The 13,547-nt window shown below is 37.6% G+C and overlaps 1 protein-coding gene across 1 annotated transcript; it reads right to left on the bottom strand.

Moving 5' to 3' along the window:
* Nucleotides 1-10,113: 10,113 nt before the first annotated feature.
* On the bottom strand, nt 10,114-12,801 carry LOC107763740 (3-ketoacyl-CoA synthase 6). Its single transcript, XM_016582231.2, has 2 exons — nt 12,190-12,801; nt 10,114-11,320 (listed from the first exon to the last, which is right to left on the bottom strand). Exons 1-2 carry the CDS (start codon nt 12,585-12,587, stop codon nt 10,228-10,230), a joined length of 1,491 nt encoding a protein of 496 aa, XP_016437717.2. The 5' UTR covers nt 12,588-12,801; the 3' UTR covers nt 10,114-10,227.
* Nucleotides 12,802-13,547: the final 746 nt, after the last annotated feature.

Genomic DNA, 13,547 nt, shown 5'->3' with positions numbered 1-13,547 from the left:
TGGATCGATCACGTACACAAGTACTTGCTATTAAGTATTGACATTCGCTCAAAATTTGGCAGACTGCTGCTTCATAAAACTGACCGATAAGTTCGATCTCGACTACTTGGGCACTAAGATCTTCATCTCTCGGAACTATCTGGCATCTTCCCAGCTGCCTCAAAACTTGATATGGAGCATAAGGCTGGATACTCCCGAGTCCCATCAAGAGGAAATGAGGCCCGGTGGCTGGCATGTATATGACTTCATCCACAGACAGCCATCCAAACGCCCATTCTATTTGGTTTGTAGTGATGGAATGGAGGCATGCTACCCACTCTGTGACCTCCTCCGGCAGGCTGATCCCGTTAACCCTTATGTAAAATTCTTCTACGCATGTTTTCTCTGTCAACCCATAGCTCATAAATTGAGGACGATGGCAAAAGTGTTCGATCATCCACATCTGCAACAACACGTTGCACCCCTCGAAAAAATCTCCTCCGGCTTTGCAGGCTATGAGAGCGCGGAAGATTTCAGCTACTATCATGGGTGCGAGGGTGCTGTTGGCTTGAGTAAGCAAAGTGCTGACAACTCCGGCTACTCGTATGTCAATATTCCCATCTTTTCTAGGAAACACCAAAAGTCCCAAAAAGACCACCATAAATGCGAAACACCTGTGTTCTTCCTACTTAAGGTGCTTTTCTTTGCTGCAGATTTTATTTTACGGCTTGTTGAACCCTCCTACATGACCATATCTGTTTTATATAAACTGCAAAGTACAAAAACCAGCTGCTAAGTCTGGGTTGTGGACCCCCCTGCTTATTTTCAAAAAGTCTAAGAACCTGTGTACGGCTACGGCCCTTGGAGCAATCAGGTACTGGTGTCTTAGGGGAACTTTGGGATTCCCAATATATCCGGCTATTTCTTCCAATGCTGGGGTAAGTTCAAAATCTGAGAAATAAAATATGTTGTGGGCCAGGTCCCAAAATGTAACCAACGCCTTTATGATGTCTCCCCTAGGATTAATCTTCAGCAACCCAGTGAGGCCTCCCAAGTATAGATTGACCGTGTCTTGTCCCGATTTACCCAGATCATCCCACCACATATGAAACTCCAAAGGGATCTTGTTCATGATTGTTATTGGCAAATTCTGACTTGTGCTCATTCTGCACATTTATTAGGGTGGTTAAGCAAAAATCACGATTCAATTGACTCAAAAACAAATTGACACTTTTTTCAAATTAAATAAAATCTGGTTTTGCAAATACGACCTTTTAGCCCCTCGGAGACGAGGATTTTAAGGCTGTGTTGGCTAACCAGTGAAAACCTTGAATAATGGCCATAGGCAGCTGTTCTTGCAAAATCAGCCTTCCGGCTATTTTTGACAAGAATGGCATCACCCTAATTATTTTCAAATAAAAGTAAAATTTTTGTTCTTTTGTCTATTTTCGCAAAAAGGAAGTTGGACCCGATGGGGGTTGCTTACGTATCGCACGCCTTGTGAGAATCAAACTGGCGTAGTTCGGGCAATTTTTTTTTTTAAAAAAAAAACAAACCAACTTCTTTTTTTTTTCTTTTCCAAAAACACAAAGATTTTCCTTTTTATTTTTTTTCTTTTCTTTAAAAACTACAAAATTCCTTTTTTCTCTTTTTTTTTTCAAAATTTCGGAGAGTTTCGGTATGTTTTGGGACATTGGTTTTTCAAAAGAGACTCTTATCTCTCTCAACCATCTCATTAACCCTTATAATTTTTCCTTATAAGCCGCTCAACATGCAAATCCGAAGCAAATGAATGCACAAGTAGCAAGTAAGATGCATCATAATGGTCTTTAAATTTCGGGTACACCTGTCCTAGACAGACCCAACCCCTATGTTGAGTCTCCAAAGTCAAAATGCACATGATGCAAACAAACGTTCCTACTAGGGATCCGGCATGAGGCTGAGTTATTCTAGGTTCAAAACCTGGGTATATGTTCTAGACTGTGTACCCGAGCGGACAACTCGAGCCGAGGAGGGGGCTACGTACCGGGAACCAAAAGGCCATCCGGCTTAGTAACTTGTCCGAGCCTCTTTCTTATTTCAAGGTATGACACTAACAGAATAGGGAGTCTCGACCAGCGAGCACATCCCCGAAGATGAGAAGAGAAGGGTTTCGTAGTAGTTTATATACAATTCAAATAATATCAAAGCGGTAAAAAGCATCACTTAGCACATTAGGCCTAAACATGTAACAAAATCAGATAAAGCCAAATATAACAATTTATCTAAGCTCGAATTCTGAACCCTGAACCAGAGATTCTAGGTTCGGTCCCCAGCAGAGTTGCCAGAGCTGTCACACCGCCTTTTTTCCTACACCCCCGGAAGGGAGTATATAAGGAGTTTTTCCAATTAAAGGACAATCGAAACGGGATTTATTATTAAAAGAATCAGAGTCGCCACTTGGGAGATTTATGGTGTCCTAAGTCACTGGTTCCAATCCCGAATCGAGGAAAAGCTTGACTCTGTTTAACAGTCCACAAACCAGAAATCCGGGTAAGGAATTCTGTTAACCCGGGAGAAGGTGTTAGGCATTTCAGAGTTCTGTGGTTCTAGCACGGTCACTAAACTATTATATTCGGCTTAATTATCTGATTTAGATACATGTTTTAACCTATGGTTCAGTTTTAATTTTATAATCGCTTTTATTTAATTTTTAAAGAAAATTGCAACGTTATTAAAACACGATTTGAACCACGTCACATAAATGCACCCGCGGTTCTTGACTTATTTTAATATCTTGGATTTGGGTCACATAAATGCGCACCCCAATTTAGGAAGGTAAATTATTAAAATACGCGCCTAAAGCAACTACGCGTTAGCAACTTTGCGAGGGCCATGGAAATTTGCTAAATGGCGCGCCTCGATTTCTAAGAATTCAAAAAAAATAGTTAAGCGATGGCCACGTATTTGGAATTTTATTTGGCGCGGCTCACCTATATTATTTTTAAAAGGGAATTCGCACTAAACTTTGGAGGTCCGTGAACTATCCAAGTTACATAATATGGCTTGCCTTGATTATTAAAGGGCTTGGCTAATTGGCTGAAAGGCGTAGGAAATTATCGAGTCAAATTCGCAAAACCAGCTTAAACTAATTCGATGATGAGGAATTGGGCCAGCTATCAGAACGAGTTGGCCCAGCTACAACCAACAGCGAGAAAATTCACGTGGCACAGCCTGCCATTTCTTATCTTTCTAATGCTTTCCAGGTTCTGGGCCCAATTGGGCGATGACAAAGACATTCCATAACGAATAACACACAAACCAAATCTGATTTTTGAACTCCATAACTGGGCTAGTTTTTAGGCTAAATCCTCAGAATTTTAAACTTATGCAAAATCAATTAAGCAACAATTAACCAAAACAATATGAAAATATGAAGTTACACAAAGCATTTAATTCAATTAAACTCCCAGGCTTAATGGACGAGCCCAAATAGCCATGGCATTCTACCCTACTCTACAAAAGGCCTAAAAGCTTGGACTTGGGAGCCCTGAAGTTCGATCAAAGGATCAGACTCGAGTTCGAGTCCATACCAACAGCAAAAAATGCTAATTATATTTAACTTGCTAATTTTTCCATTCCCAACGATTGAAGCGTACATAAATTTCAAATTCCTACTCAACCTTAACAATACTGATTGTGTAACTATTGAAATGCCCGTGTACTCCGGATTTACAAACACATCCTGGAACTTAACATTAATCAACTCTCCTAGCAATGGTAAACCCTAGGGAATTAAAACAAATGGGAATCATCACATATTGGATAACAATCATATTGCAATTCAACGTAGATTTCAACACTTGCAACATAGCCTTACTTTAGACATGTTAATACAAGAAAATTGAACCAACAAGCTAAGAAAGAAAAGAAATAAGAAAGAAACATTTGATAAAAAACAATATCAGTCTTCCTTTTCCTCAAGACACCACATGAGCTAGTCCTTACGTGTTCAAGGTCAGGGATATGTACCTGGTAACAAATGGAAAGACAAAAGAAAGGAAAGCTGAATTGAGATCAGAACAGAAACAACAACAACAATAGACTCAAAGTAGAGGATAAAATCATAGCAAAATCAGATTCAATGGCACAGTAGACCCAAAACCAGACAGCCGTCAAAATAAGCTTTGAAATCCCAGAAAACTCAGACCATTTTTACTCGGATACAGGAGTTGTTGGTTTTCAAAGGCTCTAGCTAAGGGCAAGACCAGAAATCCAGCAAAACAAACCCAACTTTTAACAATTTTAAACCAAAAATGCAGGGAATTCAGTATTATTTTTGGAGTTAGTCTTTCCAAATTTCCAGAAAATTTTCTTCAATCTTCGGTCTCCCTTGAAAGGCAAGAAATGTTGCCTTTATAGGCAAGAAAGTAGGGCAACCTCAAGGAAATAATTTTTGCACTTAGGCCCTTCTCAAATTTCCATTTTACCCTAGATACCCCTAGTTGAAAATTCAGAAGTTCAAATAAGTTCCCTTCCCCAGCTTCCTAGAAACTTCCCATTCAGTTACACAAATATTGCCTTCCCCAATTTCCTAAACTACCCTTCGAGCCCTGATTATTTACCCTCCCAGCCTAGCAGATCCCGGGTCCAAATGACCCAAGTGAATGGGTCTGAACTAGACCCAATTCAAATCCTTCTTGGGATGGTCTTTAAGCATCGCTTGAGATCAATCAAAGATTCAATATTCTAAACAAAACTAACCTAAAATTAACCAAGAGAAAAAAGAGACGGGAACTTTAAACCAAAGCCCAAAATCAAAACAGAAAACGAGAATGATTTACCTAATTCTAAACAGACAACAAGATAATTAAGCTGATTATCATACAAATCATGCATGAATAACAACAAACATACTATGAAAACACAAACACAAAAACGCGATGAAGAAAGATGACTTTAGAACACAGAAAAATACAAAGAAAGAAACAACCAAAATGTAAAAATACCTAAACGGACTGGCCAAGCCGCGAAGTTCTTCTTCAAACTTTCGATTTTGACCAAAAAGGGTCTCAATCACGTGTTTTCAAATGAAAACACCTGAACATGGCCCGTTCTGGTCTTAATCGGCACCAAATCTACCGATTCTGGAGCTCGATATTTTTTAGGTTTCATCTTCAACTTAATATTCGACGAGCTCGGGACATGTTCGAGGGAAATTGATCCGGGATTTGGGAAGAGGGGGTAGGGTGGTTCTATGGTGTGATTTTGAGGCGGTTTGGGAGAAGTTAGGTTTTTAGTCTGACATTTGATTGAAGATTCGAGAGGCTAGGCTGAGATCTGAGAGAGGGGATTTGGGGATTTGGAAAGAGGAGAAGGAGAAGAATTGATGGTGTTAATCTGGCAGTGATTGGACCAACGCCACCGGCAGAGACGATTTCCGGCAGGCGGCTCACGGCGGAGGCGACGAGGGATTTTTTGAGGGTGTGAGGATGATGAGAGGGGGTAGGGGGTGCGTTTGGACACTAATATATATATGAAGCTTCAGTTCTGAGCCATTTTATCAGGGGAGATCAATGGCTCAGATTCCACAATCCAAAACGACGTCATTTTGGAGGGGGGGATGGACCGGGTATCAGGGGCGGGTTTTGGGCTGGACCGGACGTGCTTGGGGGATGGAAATTATTTGAGATGGGTTTGAAAATTAAACATGACCCAAATCAGAATTCCTCCTCTTGTTTCAATTTCCTTTTTAATTCTTTTCTCAAAATTAAACATGAAACCCTAAATTAAAATTAAACATCAAATTGACCTACCAAAGTGAACTAATTAAATCCAAGTAAAAATTACCACAATTAATTACAAAACTAATTAAAGGAAAAACTACCAAAGTTCAAAAATTAGAATTAAAAGTGCAACAATAACTATTTTGTGATTTTTTTTTCATTTTTATAAAACACTAGATTAATAACTAATTCAAGAATGCAAAATTAGATCCTAAATGCAAATGCAGTGTATTTTTATATTTCTTATTAATTAAATAAAATAAACATGCCTAGACAATATGCAAACAATTAACAGAAAATGCCTCATAAATTCACAAAATTGCAAACAATGGAAAATTATTTTATTTTGAATTTATGGGAGTAATTCATATAGGGAAAAAATCACGTGCTCACAAATATCATGCGGACTATGTTAGTGACACGCAATCCACGGGCAGACTTCAACAAACCGTTGAATGACTCCGACACATTTGTAGTTAGGGCTCCCCACCGTCTGCCGCCATCAGCATGCAATGTCCACATGTGAAGCTCATGTCCCATCAGCCAAGTTTAGGCTCGTGGATCTAACTGTCGGATCGCTTCCATGTGCCTCATGAATTTGCACTACTTGTGCTTAGTTGCAGCTATCCACATTAAATCATGCAAGGCCTTGTCAGGATATTTCTTCTAGAAATTGGCCTTCAGGTGCCTTACACAGTAACAATGGTATGCATAGGGTTCCTGCAATTTAGGCAAATGCCGTACAGAACTTAAAATACCATCATGTCGATAAGATATTAGACAAATACCTGAACGCTATTTGACAATGTGCTGCTTCAAGTGGTTTAAAAAAACGTCCATGTCTCTTCGCTTTAGTTGGCACAAATGGCAAAAGCTAGTGGAAATATTTGTCTGTTAGCATCTACTGCAACTGCAATCAAAAGCTTAATATCATACTTTCCATAGACATGAGTACCGTCTATGGAAATTATAGGATGACAATGCATAAAACCATCAATTGTTGGTTTAAATGACCAGAACACATAGTTGAAAATATATTCGGGTCTGTCCGAACTCCGCTCACGCCTCTATTCAACAACAGTACTGGGGTTGAAGTGTTGCAATGCGGCCATGTACCTGGGCAGAGATGAAAAAGACTTATCCCAATTGCTATAAATAAGTTCAAATCCACGTTTGCGACCGAGATATGCCTTTCTTTTGGTTATAGTACAACCATACTCCTGGTGGACGGTTGTAATTCATTCTTTAATCTTGAACCAAATGGACACTTCCAAGTATGGAATCAAGACAAGAGAAATCAAGTCTACATCTAGGTTAAAGTGATTCTCATTGAATGTGTCCATTTCACATCTGTGGGTGCTAATAAATTTACTCACTTTCCACAACCCTGATTTCTTCTTGCTGGCACGCAATATCCAGCGACAACCCATAAAATATCTACGGCATACAACCTTGTATACCTCCGTAGTTGACTCCCTTACCGTCATCTCACGGCACTCTCTTAGGCTGTAGATTTTTATAGCCCTAATTAGGCGAGCTTTATCGGGGAAATACATGCCCTTTTCCAGCACCGCTGGTCTAGACTCGTCCCACATTGCTGACCAAAATTCATCATCATCCCTTGTAAGGCATCCACGTCCGGTATACTTGGAAAATTATCAAGTTAGGGAATATTCCGCTCATGAAACGGCACGTGAGACTCGTACACTCTTGGTATAACCGGAGGTGGGGGAGCATGCTCCCTCGTCAGCTCAGGTTCGGCATCCACTTCCTCCTCGTCAGCACCCTCGTTAGGGAAGGGTGTGTCATCTCCAGACTCATCCGCATTGTTGGCATAATCACTATAATCTTCCTGACTCTGCACATCTGCCAAATCACGAGTCAATACGTCGTCTATGGGCAACTATGTGAGGTCAGGAACATCAAGTTGCTCGTTTTCACTGCACAAAAAGAACAAAATGATAAGCTACTCAACTAGATAAATAATTTACATATAGCTATATCACTTTACTTACAAGTCGTACTGTGTTGACGTTCCATGATGGACATTTTCTTGTTGGTGATAACTCCCGGATGTACCACTGTGGTCCAACACGCCATAACTACGCATATTCTAACTAGGAGCGGGGTTATAACTTGTAAAATTCATATTCGGATGGACCCCCTATGAAAAATATGAGTGTTAATATAAATCCAATTCAAAAGACTTAAAATAAACATAGCTAAAGCATAGAAAAATTAAAGTTTACCAGTGGTCTTGTGGATTATATAAAGTCAAAAAATTATTTTGTGGCTGCTCATTCGTCGGTGGTGACAAGTTTAAATCATGGCAAGCTCTTTTATCAGGAATCTATCCGGCAAAAACTACTCCAGAATAACCACCCGATGACTGGGGGTTATCCCCACTATGCACACCCTCATTATTGGGAACGTCTTCAACCTTGACGTACATTTCCAATAATTTTATTACAATAAATTCCGTGTACTCATCCGAAATCCGCAAAAAATCTCTAAGAGTTTCATCATATTCGATGTTAAACTCAGAATAATAAGCAAATCCCTGCGGAGTCACAAAATACGGAAATCTACCGGTTACTTTAAGGTTCACCGAACGTTTCCTCCCACTCATTTTTTACGTAACAACGATACTAATTTATAGTACTCTATTGTAAGCGGCAATTTAACATGACACTGTGAAGGTGAACTATACCTCACAGAGTTATTCTCCATTACAACCTCCCCCCCGCCCCAATATAATTAAATCCTTATTTTTGGCTCTTCAGACATTATAAAAAAATTCTTGATAAGAACAAGAGAAGTATGAACGGAAGTTTGAAGAAAAGTTTTGAATGGATTTTCATAAAATTTTAACGCCTTTAAATAAGGCAAGTCCTAGCTTGTGGTGCAGATTTTTTTTATGTAAAACGCAATATACTACCACGTTTTATGTATTTGAATTATTGTTATGTCAGTTATCCACAGAACACTTATTGGTGGGCCCAAAAATTAGTGTAAAATGCAGTATAATACTACGTTTCAGTAAAATGTAGTATTATAATATGTTTTACACTAAAAAAAAATTATTTATGTCAGTCCTGCATAACACTTATTATTGGTGGGCCCAAATTGAAGGTAAACGTAGTACTACACTGTGTTTTCCTCTAAGATAACAAATAATTAAATAAAACGTAGTATAATACTGTATTTTACTTTAACGACTAACTTTCTATTAAAGTAAAACACAGTATTATTTAGAAATGTAACTTTTTTTTAATTGTATAAACGTATTTTATGTCCAAAAAACCATTATTTCAGTTTCGGAATCTTAGCGTGATGGAGCTTAAGCATCCCCTTATCTATGTGAGGCGCAGATGTTAGAAAAAATATTTTTGTGGGGCTAGTACACCATAAGGGATGCTAGCTAATAAGATGACCCATTAGGCAGTCTAACCCTAACCCTAGGTATAGTCTATATAATTATCATTATGAGTATTTGGAGACTATACACACAACAAAGGGGGCTAGGGTTAGTAGTGCTTTGTATCAAAATCAAGAGGATTTTAGGCTGTGGCATCAGCGGTGAGGATTTCCGACGATGAATAATTCGAGTCAGGTTATTGCACTCGATTCGCTTCCGCCTTGGAGAACTATCGTAAGCCTCCAAAACTAGCAAGTGCATCATGATTTGATCATAATTTACCAACACATACAAACTCAAGCAAGGAAAGGAAGGGTTAAACCATCTAAATCTTCCTCCCTTAGCAGTAAACATGTTCATATGCCCTTAGGCCTTAGCTGAAAGCTTGCTGTCTCAATCTCTTGTACAGGGGTTTGTTTTTTATCCATTAATTCTGTTACCAAATATTTGTACGTTTTCAGAATTTCACCTTTCCAACTATTTGGCAGGCTCAACGCAGGCATTTACTTTGAACGATTGATTTAAGCTACTTCCGGAAGAAAGTTACAGTCGGTGTGCCAAAACCCAACAAGTTACCTTTTCCCCATTTTACGCTTACCGCTGCAAAGGCATTTAACTTTAATTACCCATTTTAGGAATAAAAATAAGGACAGTTTAATCAAATACCCTTATGATTAATTATTTTAAATGATTTTCTTAATTGATATGCAAAAACCTTAAACACAAATAAAAAATTATGAGAGAGAATAGTACCTTAGGAATAATAATAAAAACTACAACCTTTAGAGACATATAGTAGTAGAAAACCCTAATAACACCCTAAACTAACTGTATTGATGTTTTTTTTTTTTGTAAATAAACTGAATTATATTGATGTTATTTTGTCCGAACATTTCTCTTTCAATTAACATGTTACGATGAAAAAATAAAAAAGAAGAAGATGAAGAAGAAGAAAGAGAAAACCACCATATATAGCATATTTATTGTATGGAAACTACTAACAGAGACCAAGGTCTATGAAGATCCTGATATATTTTCTTTGAATAATATATATAGGTTTTGTTTTTAGAGCTTGACAATCTCTGGAATGTGGACTGGATACCTATCAATGCAATCTTGCCATGGTCCATCACTTAGATTCTTGATTGTCTTGTTACACTTCCAAACAGCACTGTTACACTTAAATCCACTCCCAAATGCAATCTGCCAAATCCTGTCACCTTTCTTCATCCTACCTTTAGCCTCAATATAACTCATCTCATACCATAGTGAAGAAGATGAAGTGTTACCAAATCTATGCAATGTCATTCTTGATGCCTCAACATGTTCAGCAGACAATTGTAGGTTCTTTTGAAGTTCATCAATAACAGCCCGACCACCCGCATGAATACAAAAATGTTCAAACGCTTGTTTAAAATCCGGAATATAAGGTTTCAACTTGGGATTAAAAAATTTCCGACTAATAAGTGTGAGGAGAAAAAGGAGTTGCTCTGATGCTGGAAGAACTAAAGGACCAATTGTAGTAATGTTGGATTTTAAAGCTTCTCCTGCTATAACCATAAGGTCTTTTGATAAATTAATACCAACTTTCCCTTGTGGATCTTCTTGTTCAAATACACATTTAAATGCCTTATCATCTGCACCCTTATGTGTTCGGACCACGTGCATTAATCTGTACTTTGCTCTGTATCTATCGCGCCTTTTGTTGGACAAGAGTATGGCTGCACCACCCATACGGAACAAACAATTTGGTAGAAGCATTGCTCTCTCTGAACCTTTGTAATAATTAGGTGTGATAATCTCAGTGCTTACAACTAAAGCATTTGAATTTGGATGGACTTGAAGAAGATCCCTAGCTAAATCAATTGATATTAAACCAGCACTACATCCCATACCAGAAAGATTGTAACTTTTTATGTTACTTCTCAACTTGTATTTGTTCACTACCATAGCTGATAAAGATGGAGTTGGAGAAAACAAGCTGCAGTTGACAATAAGAATGTCAATATCCTTTGGCTTGAGTCCTGTTTTCTTCATTAGGTCATCAATTGCTGAGAATATGACCACTTCTGCTTCACCTCTAGCAGCTTCCATAGTTGGTGTTGGAGGGATATAATGAATAGCAGGAGGCAAGCACGTTTCTTCTCCAAGGCCAGACCTGTTAGAAAAAAAGAATGGAAAATTTACAAAGTAAGAAGAAAGGCTTTGAGACGTGAGAATAACTTTAAAGAGATATTGTCTATCGGGAAAATAAAGACAAACCAGGATACAATAAAGTCATGATACAACAAAATAGATGTTGGGCTAAAACGGCTCAAAGATACTCTTAACATTGTGTGATATTATTCGCTTTGGGCCAAGCCCGCACAATTTTTTCCAAAATGCCTCACACCATTAAGAGATCCCTACACCTATATGTAGGCTCACAATTTTTTCGATTATCAATGTGGCGCTTTGTTCGCACACCCAACAATAGACTTAACCTCTTTTCAAAGAAAGGCATGGACTTGTAGAGTTGAAAGAAAACTAACCAGAAAAGAAGTGTTATTTCATGAACAGACATGTTTTCTCAAACGTAAAACCTAAATTTATATGTATATTTAAATTCAAGTTTCAAATAAGATTTAAAATATCGTTTTTTTTTCCAGGTGCACAAAGCATCCTACATTTATGTAGGGTCCGGGAAGGGCCGTTCCAACGCGTGTGATTTAGACAGCCTACCCTAATACAAGTATTAGTGGCTGCTTCCATGGCTTGAACTCGTGACCCTTGATTTAAAGTATCGTTTATAATATATAAAGTCTTCAAGCTAATTTTTGCTGGATATATAATCTCACTTCATATAGTCAGACATCTCTATAACAGTATCCCTATATAACCGTTATTCCCTATAAAAGTCAATTTTTTCTCGGAACCGATTTTTATAGTATGTTATAATATATATTTGCTATAACAACACTTCACTATAGCAGTAAAAAAAAAAAAACCGGAACAAGAGAGGCTGTATTACAAACTATCTAATAATACCTTTCAAGAATACGCATTTGGAACTCGACACTCTTGGGATTATCCTTCAAAATGAGCCTAGAGTGTTCCATGAAAGTTGAAAATGGGACTCGGCAGGTAACCGGAGCTTTGTAACATGAATAATCTACAAGGTAAATTGATCGAGGTTTGGACATGAAGTAAACAGTGGCTATGAAGATGATGGGAAAAGAAGAGCAAAGGATTTGAAGAAGATCAAAGTGGAGTGAATTCCATATGCTTAGCAATTCTTCAGGGCCAAGTCTTAATACCTCTATAGTAACACCAACCATAATAGGCACAAGCAAAAATGTTAGAATATGATTAACAAGGTATTGATAACCAAGTTTGACATATTTGAGCTTCACTGAATTAGAGAAACTTGGGACTACTTCTGCCATTTTGTCTTTAACTAGGAGATTTTGGAAACAAAACAAGTGAAGATGAATATTATTGGTGATGGAGCTAAGAGAAGAAGGGGAAGATTGTGGAGATTTAAAGAGTAGAGCGAAAGGGAAATAATTAATGGAGGGCAGATGAGAGGATTAAATGAAGCAACGCTCTCTTAGCTGGAGTTTTTTTTTTCTTTTGTGTCCTAACATCCTTTTGATCATTAATCTTCCAACCACTCTACTTTTTTAATTTATATATTTGTCAATTTGGTTACTATCTTGTTAAGATCAAATTACTAGTAGATCAATTTTACGACTCATTACAAATATTCTTTTAACTATATGATCTTTTTTTTTATCGGAGATTGATATAAAACATAATAGTGGAGTACAGAATATTGGTAAATAAAACATAAAAGTCTTTATAAGATTATTATTTTATTCAAATTGTAACTGTCCCTACTTTGAAACCACATTATGTTTTCAATATTATAACGCAGTTCTCTATCCATGTAGCGTCAAATCTATGCGCAAATACATTAATACAAGGAGTTTATACACCAGCACTGTTTAACCTAAAAAAATGGGTTTCAAGGTCAAAACAATAATTTTATATGACGGGCCACAAGCAACCGATTCAATCCGAAAGATATAAAATTTCGTTAATACAACGTGATAGAGAAGTGAGAAATAAATTCAATGACAGATAATATAATAAAAATAAAGCAGAGAAGAAAGAATTCTTATTGAATGATCCTTGATAGGATAATGAGCCGAACAGAGCATGAAGGGCCGAACTATGGCTAACTTGGGAGCAAGATGCTATGAATTACAATGTATAGAATTGTAGAAAAGAAAATTAGATTTTCCTGATGGTGGTAAAAGTATGTCTATTTATAGAGCTAAATCTAAGTAACTAGTCTCCTTGAATTAAGGGTCCATTATGAGCATTTACTCAATCCATCCATT

The sequence above is a fragment of the Nicotiana tabacum genome, chromosome 3 (assembly GCF_000715075.1).
Source record: "Nicotiana tabacum cultivar K326 chromosome 3, ASM71507v2, whole genome shotgun sequence".
NCBI lineage: Eukaryota > Viridiplantae > Streptophyta > Magnoliopsida > Solanales > Solanaceae > Nicotiana > Nicotiana tabacum.
This window is presented reverse-complemented; position numbering and strand designations above follow the sequence as displayed.